This window comes from Ceratotherium simum, chromosome 16 (genome assembly GCF_057802395.1).
Source record: "Ceratotherium simum simum isolate JZ-2026a chromosome 16, ASM5780239v1, whole genome shotgun sequence".
Classification (NCBI taxonomy): domain Eukaryota; kingdom Metazoa; phylum Chordata; class Mammalia; order Perissodactyla; family Rhinocerotidae; genus Ceratotherium; species Ceratotherium simum.
The window spans coordinates 56,882,992-56,896,852 of NC_141915.1; the positions used below are offsets into that span (position 1 = coordinate 56,882,992).

At 57.3% G+C, this 13,861-nt stretch overlaps 2 protein-coding genes across 4 annotated transcripts in view; one reads left to right on the forward strand and one right to left on the reverse strand.

Annotated features, from left to right (window-relative positions):
* The first annotated feature begins 688 nt into the window (after positions 1 to 688).
* Positions 689 to 3,100, forward strand: SPHK1 (sphingosine kinase 1). The gene is made up of 5 exons (XM_004432798.3): positions 689 to 832; positions 1,181 to 1,333; positions 1,414 to 1,508; positions 1,590 to 1,705; positions 2,009 to 3,100. The coding sequence occupies exons 1-5, from the start codon at positions 823 to 825 to the stop codon at positions 2,793 to 2,795; spliced, it is 1,161 nt and encodes a 386-aa protein (XP_004432855.2). The 5' UTR covers positions 689 to 822; the 3' UTR covers positions 2,796 to 3,100.
* Positions 3,101 to 4,358: 1,258 nt separating this feature from the next.
* The window catches only part of UBE2O (ubiquitin conjugating enzyme E2 O), a 59,212-nt gene continuing 49,709 nt past the window's right edge, over positions 4,359 to 13,861 (reverse strand). Inside the window, exons 8-18 of one of the 3 annotated variants that reach the window (XM_087441658.1) lie at positions 13,704 to 13,779; positions 12,896 to 13,368; positions 12,301 to 12,455; positions 11,915 to 12,027; positions 11,689 to 11,817; positions 10,861 to 10,950; positions 9,154 to 9,850; positions 8,737 to 8,873; positions 6,880 to 7,083; positions 6,719 to 6,785; positions 4,359 to 6,570 (exon numbers count right to left, since the gene is read on the reverse strand). In XM_087441658.1, coding sequence (XP_087297784.1) covers positions 5,900 to 6,570; positions 6,719 to 6,785; positions 6,880 to 7,083; positions 8,737 to 8,873; positions 9,154 to 9,850; positions 10,861 to 10,950; positions 11,689 to 11,817; positions 11,915 to 12,027; positions 12,301 to 12,455; positions 12,896 to 13,368; positions 13,704 to 13,779 — 2,812 coding nt within the window. In that variant the 3' untranslated portion in view covers positions 4,359 to 5,899. Of the gene's footprint in view, positions 6,571 to 6,718; positions 6,786 to 6,879; positions 7,084 to 8,736; positions 8,874 to 9,153; positions 9,851 to 10,860; positions 10,951 to 11,688; positions 11,818 to 11,914; positions 12,028 to 12,300; positions 12,456 to 12,895; positions 13,369 to 13,628; positions 13,780 to 13,861 lie in introns of all 3 variants that reach the window. The other 2 variants (XM_004432799.3, XM_087441656.1) reach the window with 2 other exon arrangements.

The following is a 13,861-nucleotide window of genomic DNA, read 5'->3' on the forward strand; positions in this document are numbered from 1 at the left end:
CTGGGTAGGGCCGCCCGCCCTGCCTTTTCGCCGCTTGTGGCTCCTGGGCGGCCTGGGGAACTGGCCACGCACCGCCCGGCGTCCGCGCCCACTCGGCACTCGGCTGAGGGAGGCGGCAGCTGGCGGCCGGGCTCGGGCTCAGGCCTTGCGCGACCCCGGCGCTGTTCCCACGAGCGCGGCGCGTGCGGCGACCCCGGCCGCTCTGGAGCTCTGGGTAGGGGACCCGGCGATCAGGCTGGCTCAGAGCAGCGATCGCTCGCCCCGAACTTCGTGCCTCTCGATGTCCTCTCACGTTCTGGGATTTTTATGCAACTGGACTCACCTGCCCCCGGCAGCCCACAAGGGGTGAGGAGCTGGTTTGATCCAGAGAGCTACGGGGCTCTGATTCATCCTCTGGCCGGAACCTGAGGCCCCGAGAGGAGAGCCACCAGGAAGAGACCCTTTGCCTCTGGACGTGGGGGCTCAGTTCTAGGACGGCAGCGCCCTTGATAGCACCTGGCCTAGGCTCTCTGGACCTCTCGGAAAACTAGGCGATTCCGGAGCGCGCGCGGCTCCCCGAGGGTCTAGCTGGGCATCCCCCACCTTAGGCGCCGCTCCAGATTCCGCCAGCGCTGTCTCTTCTCCCTCAGATCCAGCAGCCGCAGGGAATGACGCGGATGCCCCTACAGCCCCGGCTTCAGGCGGGGAGGGCGAGCCCCAGAGCCAGCACCGCGACACCCGCCTGGGTAGCACCGATAAGGAACTGAAGGCAGGAGCCGCTGGAGCTGGCAGCGCCCCAACAGTGCTGGGGACCCCTGGCAGCAGGAGCTGCGGGTCGAGGTTATGGATCCAGGTTTGTGGGGGCCTGGCGGGGAAGGGCTGTAGGGAGATCCCTTCTCTCCCTCGCCAGGAAGGATGGCCAGAGTCAGCTGGACAAAAGGAAGGGGCTGGGGACGCTCAAGAGAAACACTGTCCCGACAAGGCCAGAAGCTAGCCGGGTCTGAGCCAAGGACCAGGGTGTCAAGGGCGCGGTGCTCCACCCTGGAGCTCCCCACTGGAGGCCGCTGCCTCTGGCCAGGCTCTATTGGATCAATTACTCGGGGATTTCAGGCACCACGCTTCCATCCCGGTGCCCCTGTTGTGATTCTCAGCCCCCTAGTGGTCGGTTGGGGACGCGGCCTTTTTGGGTTTGTTTTTACAGCGAAGGGGCCCCGGAGCCAGCTCCCACGGCCCTGCCGCGTGCTGGTGCTGCTGAACCCGCGCAGCGGTAAGGGCAAGGCCCTAGAGCTCTTCCGGAACCACGTGCAGCCCCTGCTAGCCCAGGCGGATGTCTCCTTCACGCTCGTGCACACTGGTGAGTGCCTCTCCGAGGGGGTGCAGGGAGCATCTCCTGCATGGGAACCGCCAGCCCTGATAGCCACCCTGTCTCTGCAGAGCGGCGGAACCACGCCCGGGAGCTGGTGCGGGCGGAGCAGCTGGGACGCTGGGACGCGCTGGTGGTCATGTCTGGAGATGGGCTGATGCATGAGGTGAGGCCTGCACCAGGAGGCTGGGCATGGGTGGGAGGGTGCCGGGTGCTTCCTCGGCTGAGGCCACCCTTGCTCCTACAGGTGGTGAACGGGCTCATGGAGCGGCCCGACTGGGAGACCGCCATCCGGAAGCCCCTGTGTAGCCTCCCAGCTGGCTCTGGCAATGCAGTGGCAGCTTCTGTGAACCATTATGCTGGGTGAGAGCCCAAGGGCCAGAGTGGGCCTCAGTTTCCCCTCAGTACCACCCTACTGCCAGGTTTTCTTTTATAGTTCCCATATGCTGGGGTAACTTCCATTCCCCCTTCTCTGGAGCCTCGACCCTCAATTCTGGGGCCCTCTCTTGGTGACTCCAGCTGGCTGCCTCCACCTGCTCCATCTGTCCTTCCTGCCAACTCCCTAGGGACCCAGTGTCGACTTGCCTGCCCCAAATCCCCAGGAGGAGGAAGCGGAGGATAAGTGAGGGCTCCGGCCCTGCCCCCTCTGACCTTTTTCCCCTGCAGCTTTGAGCAGGTGACTGATGAAGACCTGCTGACCAACTGCACGCTGCTGCTGTGCCGCCGGCTGTTGGCACCCATGAACCTGCTGTCGCTGCAAACGGCCTCGGGGCCGCGCCTCTTCTCAGTGCTCAGCCTGGCGTGGGGCTTCATTGCTGATGTGGATCTGGAGAGTGAGAAGTTTCGGTGCCTGGGGGAGTTGCGCTTCACTCTGGGCACCTTCCTGCGCCTGGCAGCCCTGCGTGTCTACCGGGGCCAACTGGCGTACCTCCCTGTAGAAAGGGTGGTCTCCAAGATGCCCACCTCCCCCGCTCTGGACCGGCAGGACCAGCAGGGCCCTGTGGATGCCCACCTCGTGCCCCTGGAAGAGCCAGTGCCCTCCTACTGGACTGTGGTGCCAGAGCAGGACTTTGTGCTGGTGCTGGTGCTGCTGCACTCGCACCTGGGCAGCGAGATGTTTGCTGCACCCATGGGCCGCTGTGCAGCCAGCACTATGCATCTGTTCTACGTGCGGGCAGGCGTGTCTCGGGCCATGCTGCTGCGCCTCTTCCTGGCCATGCAGAAGGGCAGGCACATGGAGTGTGACTGTCCGTACTTGGTGTATGTGCCTGTGGTTGCCTTCCGCCTGGAGCCCAAGGATGGGAAGGGTGTGATTACTGTGGACGGGGAGTTGATGGCCAGTGAGGCTGTGCAGGGCCAGGTGCACCCAGACTACTTCTGGATGGTTGGTGGCTGCATGGAGCCCCCACCCTCTCTGGAGCCACAGCCCCTGCCCAGCCCAAAGCCTCAATAGAGGCCACCTCCAAAAGAGCTCTTATGACTCCGAGGGCCTTGTCATGCTGTAGTCTGTCTACTCACTCTACTCTGAGCCTCAGGACCCTCTCTCCTCCCCCAGGACTGGATGGCCTGTCCACAGCTCATGTAGGGACAGGACTCCTGGAGAAGCGTGGGAAGGTGGAGGTGCTTTGGAGGAACAGACTCTGCCCAACAAAGGCCAGAATGAGGCCCTGGGCCAGAAGCCCAGCTGGTTGGACCCCCTTGCCTATGGAAGTTCCACCTCATGAATCAAATCTAAATAAAGTGACATTCCCAGCGTACTGGTCTTATCCTAGGGGTTGGGGAGGGAGTGGGGTCTTGCTCCTGCAAGGGCTCCAGAATTTAACAGTGATGCCAAGTGGTGCCTCCTGGATTGGGCAACACGTGGTACTGGCCCCTGGGAATAGTCGTTTTGGTGGTGGGCACAGGACCAGAGCTGGCCTGGCTTATTTTGCAGGGGGTGGGGCCCTGCCCAATGATTATACCACCTTCAGCCTACAAAAAGCCAGGGAGCTTAGCCAACTGCCTTACTCCACACCTGGGAAGACAGGCTTGCAGCTAGTATGTCTCACCTACGGCCACACAGCTATCTTGTCTCAGTGAAAAGGGGAAATGTCTCTGAGTTAGGGGCATCGGGGAAATTGGCAAGGAGCAACACAAGTCAAAATGGCAGGCAATCATTCCCTTTTTAAAAGGAGTCTGTCATCCTTCCAGTAAGGGCTCTAGGTCTCCCCTAGTCTTGCCCCACCTCCTCTGCCCTACCCCACCCCAACCTGGTGGAGTGTTGGGCAGGAGTTAAAAGGAATCAGCAAGGAGGGGTAGATGCCCATCTCCCAAACTGGGCAACCATTTTAGTTTAAAGCTCAGGCCAGGTGCTTCGATGTCAGCTCCCCCAGCATTTTTTTTTTTTTTTTTTTTTTTTTTTTTTAAAGATTTTATTTATTTATTTTTTCCCCCCAAAGCCCCAGTAGATAGTTGTATGTCATAGCTACACATCCTTCTAGTTGCTGTATGTGGGACTTGGCCTCAGGATGGACGGAGAAGTGGTGCCTCGGTGCGCGCCCGGGATCCGAACCCGGGCCACCAGCATCAGAGCGCGCGCACTTAACCACCAAGCCACGGGGCCGGCCCTCCCCCAGCATTTGGAAGGAACGGAACTGGTGGAACTGGTCCATCGCAGGTCCCTGGGGACCACGGCTGCTGCTAGCAGACGGTGCTAAAAATGGGCTCTTGAAGAATGGAACACAGCCCTGTCCAGAGGCAAGAGCACTGACCCACCGAACTTCTAGATCCTGATCTCCCAGCTCCTGTGAATCCTATGACTGGAAACGCAGAAGGCATGGAAGCAGACTGGGCAGGGGGAAGATGCTGCTGCCACGAGCCTTCTCAGGCAACAGGGGTCTTTCCTTCCCCTAGGAAGGGGTGTGCGAGGTGCCCCACAGGGGAAGAAAGGCGACAGAGCCCAGATGAATGGCAGAGGCAGGTTTAATGGTGCCACCTTGTCTTTTTTGTACACTGTGAATGAGCCAAACAAAAAAAATGCAAGTAAAAAAAAAGTTTTAATCACACAGCACTTTATACAGATATCTTAAGCAGTAGGCATTCACATCTCCACATGAACAACGCACTGGGAAGCACAGCCCCACCACTCACTCTGGATGTTTCCCAAACAAGATACTGACTCTGGGCTCCAAATGCCACGGCCCATGGTCCAGCTCCATCCTTCCCGCAGCTGCTGCCCACTGGGTGGTTATGGCACAGCACAGGTGTGGAGCCAGCTTAAGGCGGACAAGACGCATCATGCTTTGGCTTCTTTTTTTTTTTTCTTTTTTTCCTAATAAGAGTTAATATCTTTGCTTTTGAGATTTATTTTCTTTCAACCTTAAATATTACATACATACACCAAAAATTACATAGCTGCAATGTGCTCAACAGCATCCTCTTAACCTGGAGCTTCACATTATCAAAAGCTTAGAAAACTTGTAAACCTCTGGGCTGTCTCTGCAAGGAAGGAGAACCCCTGCCGCCACCATCCTCTCCCCAGATTGAGCCTACAGAGTTTGTAAGCAAAGGGCTGACAGGAGGGCTGGCTGGCTCCGTGCTCAGTGAGCTCCCACAGCCTCCCAGCATTAGCATTTGATAGTGGGAGGGGCAAAGTCTGTGGGAGAGGCCCCAGCACTTGCCCTGGCCTTGCTTGTGCTGCTGCTCCAGCCTCTTGGGGCCCCGGGATGGGGCTGAGCAGGGAGCAGTCATCATCAGCTTCAGTCCAAGCAGGCGAGGCCTCACGGCCAGAACTGCCGATCCCCCCGCCACCCGGGACAGGAAGAGCAAGGCACCTACAACTGCTTCCTTTCCAGCAGCTCCCTGGTCCTCACTCCACGTTAGTGTGAGGGCCACCACCTCTCCCGTGTGTCACCCTGAACCCAGCCTGGTCCCAACCTCTCTCAGAGAGCAAGTTCAACAGGCCTGAGGGCTATCCTGTGGTAAGCGGGCCAGAGGAGACCCAGAAGTCAGTGACAGCAGCTGCAACTCCCAAGGAAGGGTGGTGATGCTGGGGGATGAGGGAGGAACTGATAGCGGTGGCAGCAGGAGGGCCTGAGACACAGGGAAACTTCAGAGGAACTGAAGAGGTTGAAAGGGACCAGGGGAATTGCTGGAGCAACCCACACTTCATGCAAGGCACATCCACTCATCCTGCTGATGTGCACAGCACTGAGCCCAAGTGAGCCCTTAGGTCAGGCCCTAGGAAGACCCCACCTCTGACCTGAGATGGAGATGGTAAGGGAGCAAGTGCCGGGACATTCTGCCTGGAGTGACAAGTGGAACATCAGCAACAGGGTTCAGATTTTCTTTGCCACAGGGAACCCCCCTGTTGAAAGACTGCTTCAAAATAGAAATGGCAGCATCTCAAGAAACTTCTTGCACTTCAGCATCAAACTCACCTTGGGAAAACGAGGGCAACGGGGGGCTGGCATTGGAGACAGAGGAGAAAATGGCAAGAGGGGAGATTCTGGGGAAGGGAGTGAGCAGGCAGCAGCTGGCCTCTCCCCACTGTGATGCTCCTTCCTCAGGGGCTGGCGGCTACTTGTCCTCTGTGCTCTCAGGCATGCCTGCCTCTATGAGAGCGGCCCGGAACTGCAGCAGGACACCCTGAATGCTCTTGATGAAACCCTTAGAAAGTGGGAAGAGGGGAAAGCCGATGTCAGGATAGCCACTCTTCTCAGGCAAGAAGCTCCGGTAGCTCTTTCTCCGCTTCTTTGGTTTGACACTGGGTGGCACTGAGGCGTCAGGCGCTGCCTCCGAAGTCTGGTCTGTGTGGTCCCTGCTAGCTGAGGCCGGGCCCTGGGCACCACCCTCCGAGTCTGAGCCCTGAGAGGCCTCTCCAAGGGCCAGCCCTCCATCCTCAGGTTCTTCTCGGCCGAAGTCTGAGAGCTCGGTCACAGCAGGCGGCTCTGGAGAGCCGCTGTCCTTGGGGACCCCGTTGGGCAACGTCTGGGCCCTCTCCAGCAGGGCATGGGTTTCCAGCCAGGACTCGATGCGGTTCACCAGCCGCCAGCCGCTGATACTGAAGTGCTGCCGAATCTCCTGCTCGAAGACCTCGGGGGGCCGCCGTACCAGCTGGGTCATCGACTGCACCACGCGGATCAGCGCCATCTCGTTGTAGCAGCGACTGTTCTCATAGCCCTCCTGCAGGCCCCGGTCACTGTCAAAGCCGGCTTCGTTGTAGTACGGTTCATTCACCAGGATTAGACCTGTGGAGGAACAAGCCCATTAGGGCAGGCCTGACCTCAACCCCAGAGGGGACAGCCAGAGCTACAGGCAAGAGGTGGGGGATGGAAAGACCTGGAGGGAGCCTCAGGCCAGAGTCACTGTGCCCCCCAGCAGTCCTCCGCATCCTACCCATGGTACCTTGGATGGAGATGAGCACCTGCAGAAGGCTAGATTTGCTTGTCCACCTCTCTGTCCCCTGAAATACATAGACAGCACGATCAACTCTGTCCCAGACACCCCACCACACTGGCTCTCCCCGTATCCCGACTGGGTGCTGGCACCGTGCTCACCTTTCCAATCCAGGTGCCCAGGAGGCTGACACACACCTTCCCGTTGTCATACAGGTTGGGGTTCAGGCGGCCACTGCACTGGGAGAGGTAGCAAAAGTGGGGGGGCACGGCCGGGTAGATGTTGGGGAGCTGGATATCAAACAGGTAGAGGCCATCCTCATAGGGGGTGCGAGTGGGGCCCTTGATTAGGGCCGAGAAGAGGTCCTACAGGGAGGGAAGGCTGAGGTTGGTGGGGGGCTTCTGCATGTGTTGTCTGGTTTTGCTCTTTTCCAGAGTGCTGTGCAGTGAGTGGAGGAGGAGCAGCTCCCTGGGACGCCACCAGGAACAGGGAAGCTAAATGCAAAGATCTCTGTGTAGATCTACTTGGTATCTTTTAACTCCTGGTATAAAAGGAATTTTCCAAACTGGTTTTTATTCTACCAGGTTTTTCCTTCATAAATCATTACTTTTAAGTTGTATTCCTCAAAACACCTGCCCTGACCCCTACTCCAACAAGGCAAGCAACAATTACAACCAATGAGAAGATGAAAGAACATTCCAGGATGGCAAGGCTGTACTTGCTTTTAGAGAACCAGAGGGACAAGGCGATTTGAACTACAGGAGAAAATGCTGGGAGACCACCAAAGAAACTCAGGTCATTAAGTCACTATGGAGACTCTTTCGACATGCGAAATCTGCGAGTGTAGGGAGGTGGGGGGTGGTATCAGCTGCCAGGGCCATGCGCATGGGGGTGAGGGATGAGCTGGGAAAACGGTGAGGGCAAAGTACTAACTGGAATGACATAATCCTCTCGTGTCTATTCTTACTGGTTGCCACCCTGTGGGCCACAAGATAGTACACGAATTCCTTTTCCCTCTAAGATTAGGAAAAAAACAGAAAAAAACAAAAAATACCGTTCCCTTCTTCTCTCAGCAGATCTGAGATGGGTTGGAATTTTCAAAAGAAATTTTACTACAACCCAAGAAAATCCAAAAGAATTATTAAGAACTTTGAGCGGCACTGACAGTCTATGAGCTCCCAGCCCTGCTCTGTGGTTTCTGGCCTGCTGTGGGTCCATCTGAACAGTGCCCCTCTTCGTAGGCCCCTTCCTTCAGGGCTGGGTTAGAGCTGAGGCCTCGGTCACACTCAAATTCAGTGTCTCGCACAGTGCCCGTCAAACAGCAGGGGCCCAGTAAAGGTTTGTTGAATAAATATGGTGGCAGACGGAATGGGCTTGCCCGTTCCTGGAACAAAGAGGTGCTCACACTGCCTCCGGCAGCATGACTCAAATGCTGGGGCAGGCCATGAAGAAGTGGAAAGTGGAGTGACGTGGCCACATGAGGGATACTATTTTGTAGCTAAAAAGGAATGAACTAGATCAATATGAATCAACGTGGGTAGGTCTCAAAAGTCAGCCTGTTGAGTGAAAAAAGCAAATTATATACATGAATACAAAATACTATGTGTTTGTGGCGATGCATGAGAACGTAAAAATATAAAAAAAGGTCATCTGGAAGGAGATCCACGAAACTCCTCAAGTCATAATCTCTGGGTGAGGATTGGTCACGGCAACTTTAGTTTTTTCTATAATGTTCTAATTTTTCAAAAAGAAGAGCAGACTCAGGTAATAATTATATAATTTAACTAACTTTAAAAAGGAGAAGGAAAGAACGAACCATCTGGTCTAGATACATGTAGGCCTCTTGCTCCTCACCTGACTTAGCCTGTTCCCTGCCCTGTAAGGGGCTGTAGGCGGCCTCTCTCAGGTGCCGCTCAGTCCTGAGGTCCAGGAGCCCAAGACTGGCAGTCTCTTGGGCACCAAGCACCCACATAGCATACCTGCACCTGCCCACACCAAGCCCACGCCAGGCTACTTGCCATTCTATCCTCAAAAGTCTTGACCATGATGCCATCGGGCAGCGAGGTAGCCAGCAGTGCCATCTCCTTCCGCACTGTGCTGAAGAACTTCTTGGCTTCTGGGGGCTGGAACTCAATTTTCTTAAAAGAGTGATTTGCTAGAGAGGGAAGAGAATGGTCAATCCCTAATGGCAAGACCCTGGGAGCTCTATCTGGAAACACAGCTGCCACCCTTGGGAAGCTTGGCCTGGAGGGAGGAGCTGCTGGGTGTGCTCCCCGGACGGATGAATAAGCCCATGTTTCCCACCCACCTCTCCTGGCACCAGGTCCAGTGACCATACCAGGGAAATAGTTTTCTCCCGCCAGGTGGTAGCTGGGGGCTGGGAGTGGGTAGCCACTTGGCCTCCAGATCTGTTAACACAAACAGGGCTAACTCACAGGGCGCAAACTCTAGCACCGAGAAGACCTCGCCCTTGGCGCTGGTGAAGGTGACTCCGGGCTTGCCGCCACACTGCTGGCAGAGCACCGGGGTCTCACTGGGCCACTCTGCCTTCACAGGTGACTGCCCCTCGGGCTTGTCCTCCTTGCGCTCTGTGTCCGGCATTGCTTCCATCTTCTCCTCCTCTGCAATGGCCACATTGTCCAGGGTCTTCTTGAGGTTTTCCTGCAGCTTCTTGATGTCATCCAGAAACTTCTTTTCCCGAGTTGGTTTCTCAGGCTCCACTGTGGGTGAGGTGGGCGAGCCCGTCAGAAGCTGCTCCACAGTCATGTTCTTGAGGCTCTCCAGGATCTTGATGGCCTCTTTCAACTCCCGGAAGCTCTTCGGGGGCCCGTCCTTGCCGGCCTTCTCCATCAGCCCAGCCACAGGGGTGGCCATAGCCACAGCCCCCTGAATGGCAGCCGTGGCAGCCTCTTCACTGATCACCACCCCCTTGTCCTCCTCAGGGGCCATCAGCTGCTCAGTGGGTGGGATGGCGGGCTCTTCTATCTTGGGGTGCTCGTCCTCCACCAGCCCATTGTCTGTCTCCCAGCTGTCACTGTCGTCCTCCCACTCATCCGAGGATGCCCCACTTGTGCTGCCTTCTACCGAGTCGTAGTCTGACTCCTCGATCTCAGACTCAATGTTGTATAAGTGCTGGGGACAGACAGACGCAGGCAACTCAGAGGAGCTCTGCCAGGCTCTGGGGACTCCGACCCTCAGAGCTGATGGTGACTGGGCGCACCAAGGCCTCGGCAGCCCCACTCTACCCTTCCTCTTTCCTGCTCTGGACTCTATAGTTGGACTACTCTGTGCTAGGTGCTCCCTAAGTCTCTGAAAGGTGCCTTCACCCATCACCTCCAGCAGGACCCGAAGCCCCAGCCACCAGCCTGTCCCAGCCTCCCCTCCCCGTGTGCACTTGGTCAGGTCAGCATTTGCCCTTGGGGGCAAACCCAGCCCCACCTCCAGAAGACTCAGGTCAGTGGCCTTTGTGGGGCTGCATTGGGAGCTGGGAACATGCGGGGAGGGGGAAGTTCGGGAGAGCTGGCCTGTGTCACATCCTGTTCCCACGTCCCTGCAATGGTTGCCTAGACAAGGGGGTGAGCCACTCCCTCCCCCACCCTGTGAAGGTACCAGGAAAGGGGAACTGGGGTGAGCAGATGGGCTTAAACAAGGGGGCAAAAGAATGGTACCAAGAACAGCCTTGCTGCTCAGAACCCACCAGTTGGGGCTGGGATGGGGGCCAGCTCATCTCCTTTCTCTTCCTGATCTGTGCAAGTTTTCCTAGAAATCTTGGTGGGAGAGGCTCTCTCCTCCAGGAAGTAACCTGAGTTTTCTTAGCACAGTGAGATGGGGATCCAGGAAAATCCAAGAAGCTTATGAAAATCTACACGTACCTGGCAACCTGAGGAGCCTGCCAGGTGGGGCGAGACTACGGATCAGCTGTGGGCTAACTCTGTTCTCGGGACTCCTTCACCCCAGGGCCTTGTGTGCCCTTCCTCTTAAGCTTTCCCCAAGACCCTAATACCCAAAAGAAGACTCCCTCGCCAGGAAGATCCGAGAGTTCATCTTCCTGTTTCTTGAGCAGGAGCAGGAGACAGGCCATGGCTCCCAGCCCAGCTGCCATAGTTGCAAGCCGAGTGCTTTGGGTCTTGGCAGGCTCTTACCTGGGGCAGGATAATGGTCTTTGAGTTGTCAGCCCACACCACCTCCACCTTGCTGCTGACGTCCACACGGGCCACCTGGCCCACTGATGGCTGCAGGGCAAATGGGACAGGGTCAAGGGTACAGCACTCCAGGAGGGGCAAGAGCCAGACAACCTCCAAAAGGGAGCTGCAGCAGTGGGTGGTGAGGGCGAGGCTGTGAGGATGGAGGGATGTGGGTGTGGCCAGAGCCCACGGCCAGCAACTCAAGTTAGGACCCTCTTGTTCAAATAGTTCCAACATGCAGTGTCCACTGAGCTTCCACCTCTTCCCCTGGCAGTTGAGAACATAAGCTTGCACGCACTCCCTTCCTACCTACAGCACTCTGGTGCCTCCTGGATTCTTGACATTCCCAGGATGGGAGTCCTGCCTCAGGACTTTCGTTCCTACTATTCCTCTGCCTGGAATCTGCCTGACCCCACCCACCCACCCACCTGTTCTCCAAGGACCAGCTCAGACGCCACCTTCCCGAGCCTCTCCTACAGCACTCGACATTATGCTCATGGCACTTAGGACAAGGAGCTAGGCTTCCCTAATGAATGGAACCAGTGGGGCTCAAGGAGCAGCTATGTAGTGACCTCTGATCCTGGCAGGCAGGTGAGTCCTTGCGTGGGTGGTCAGGTTGAGTGGCAGCTCCACTGCGGGCTCTGCCAGGGAAGGAGCTTAAGGCGGAGACAGGGAGCCCAGAAAACTTGCAGGTCTTATCTCCTGGAGCCACCTGGTGGCATCACCAGGGACTGCAGCTGCTGCATGGGATGGGGAGCAGCCAACGAAACTTGAACTTGGATGTACCTCGTCCTCCTTGTGAGGACCTCCATCCTCAGTATTGCCAATGCGGATGACGATGTCGGTCGTGCGGAAGCGAAAGTCAGGGTGGTCAGCAATGTCGTAGACGCTCACATCTTCCTCTTCTCCAATCAGCTGGGGCATAAGATGGGTTGTCATGAGCCGACGGGGCCCCATACCCAGCCCACCAGAGCCAACCCTGAAGGCAGAAGCGAGGGCTGCACACGCTCACCTCCACGTCGTCCCCACTTGGCCGCAGCTTGAACCACTTCACCATGCAGGTGCGACCCACATGGTCCCCAGATTGCACCACACCGTAGACAGCGGGGTCTGGACAGCTCTGGACTAGGGAACCAGAGGAGGGAACACAACTAGCTAGGGAGCCCTGGTGGTGCCGCCTGCCACCCACCCACCCATTACATCTCAACAACAGCAAGGCATAGAACACAGATGTTCCCTGGCTATGTTAGTAGAGGTCAGAAAAGGCTCCCCTAGTCCGCAAAAGAGCAAGTCACCTTCAAGAGGGGAGTCTCCACCCTGACCCTGAGACCTCTGGCCCATTATCCCCAAGCCCTGCCTGGGCCCTCAGCAGGGACGGCCTTCTGGAGCTGGCACTACCTCGCTTATCCACCACGAAGTCTCCAGGGCAGAACTCATTGTTGTCTAGGTGGTGCACGGGGAAGAGGTCGTTGGAGCGGATGTTGCACTCCACAGAGCCGTCCTGCCACATCACGTCTGCTGAGGTCATCGTGGTCACCACCTCCACTGCCACCCTGCAGGAGGTACCAGTGAGCCAGGCCACACAAAACCCTTCCCAGAGGAAAGGGCAAGTACTCTTTCTACTCCTCCCTCTCTGTGGGCTTGGTAGCCTGAAACTCTCAATCTCAGGCAAGATGGAAGAAAAACAGGTGAGTGGATGCTCACCTGCAGTTCCCATGCCCTGCGACCTCCTCTGAGAGGGGCCCCGTTTGGCACAGCTCAAGTGAATGTGGGTCCAGAGGCCAGACTTGGGGCCAACGCAACCAACCCACTCTCCACCTCACTCCCAGATCTCTCCTTGACACCCAGGCCAACCCTAGGCACCTATGCCATCTTGGCAGGGCACCCCTGAGCCTTTATAGGGCTTGCAGACCATGTGTACACATCCGTGTGCGTGTGAATGGTCTCAGGCTAGACACTCAGCTGGGAAGGAGAGGGTGCCCTCTGGGTTTACCTGTCCCCCGGCTTGAAGTCACGAGTGATTTTATTCTTCTTCCGCTTGTGTTTTCGCTTTAAGTTCTTGATAGACAAGGGGATGCTCTTTTTGCGACTTGCACCGCTGCCGCTTTGGGAGGAGGTGGTGGAGCTGGCAGAGGAGGTCACCGAGCTGGTGTCATCCGTGTCATCGGCGGCCTCATCATCTGCATCCTGCTCTGCCGAGTGCAGCCTGTCGTCTCCACCTTCCTTCAGCAGGAAGGGGGGCAGCTGCTCACCCACTTCTTGGGCTTCCTCTGGTCCCTCGTCCTGCATCTCCACCGGGCTGGCGGACCCATCAGGCGTCTCCTCAGGGCTAGCAGACCCTGCTTCACTCTTGGCTCTGGCCCCTCCTTTCTTGCCTGGGTCCTCCATGGAATGGTCCCTGGAGCACTGTGTGTCCGGGGAGCAAGACATGATCCTCACAACCTGCTTCTTCAATAGGCGCTTCACCTGTGAGGGCAGAGCAGGGAGGGCGGGAGCTGTGGAGCAGCAGGGCTGACATGGCTCCGCGCTGGGTGTGTGGGACACCCAGGCAGGCCTGACCCCAGGCAGCTTGGTCTGAGGGGGGATAGCTATACACACCTAAGTGGCCTGCAAGAGTCATCAGGGCTGCCCCCCAAGGCCTAAAGCACAGACTGTCCTTCTTGGCTGTGGAAATGGCTCAAGGCCAGTTCCTCAAACGCCCGCCAACCCCAACCCCAAGGACATACCTTCTTGGCCATAGAGCCCTCCCCCTGGGCGCAGTGTTTTTCTGGACATTCACAGGCAATCTTGGCCGGCTCTACCTTGGCTGGAAAGACATACAGACAGCGCTCCCCAAGCTGCCGCTGAGCATGGTCAAAGCATCCGAGACGCTTCACCCTGGGAGGGGAAGGGAGGAGAAGCGGGGGCTGGGCCAGCAGTGTTCTTGGCCCTCCAGGCACCTGTGACTTTGGGCCAGAGA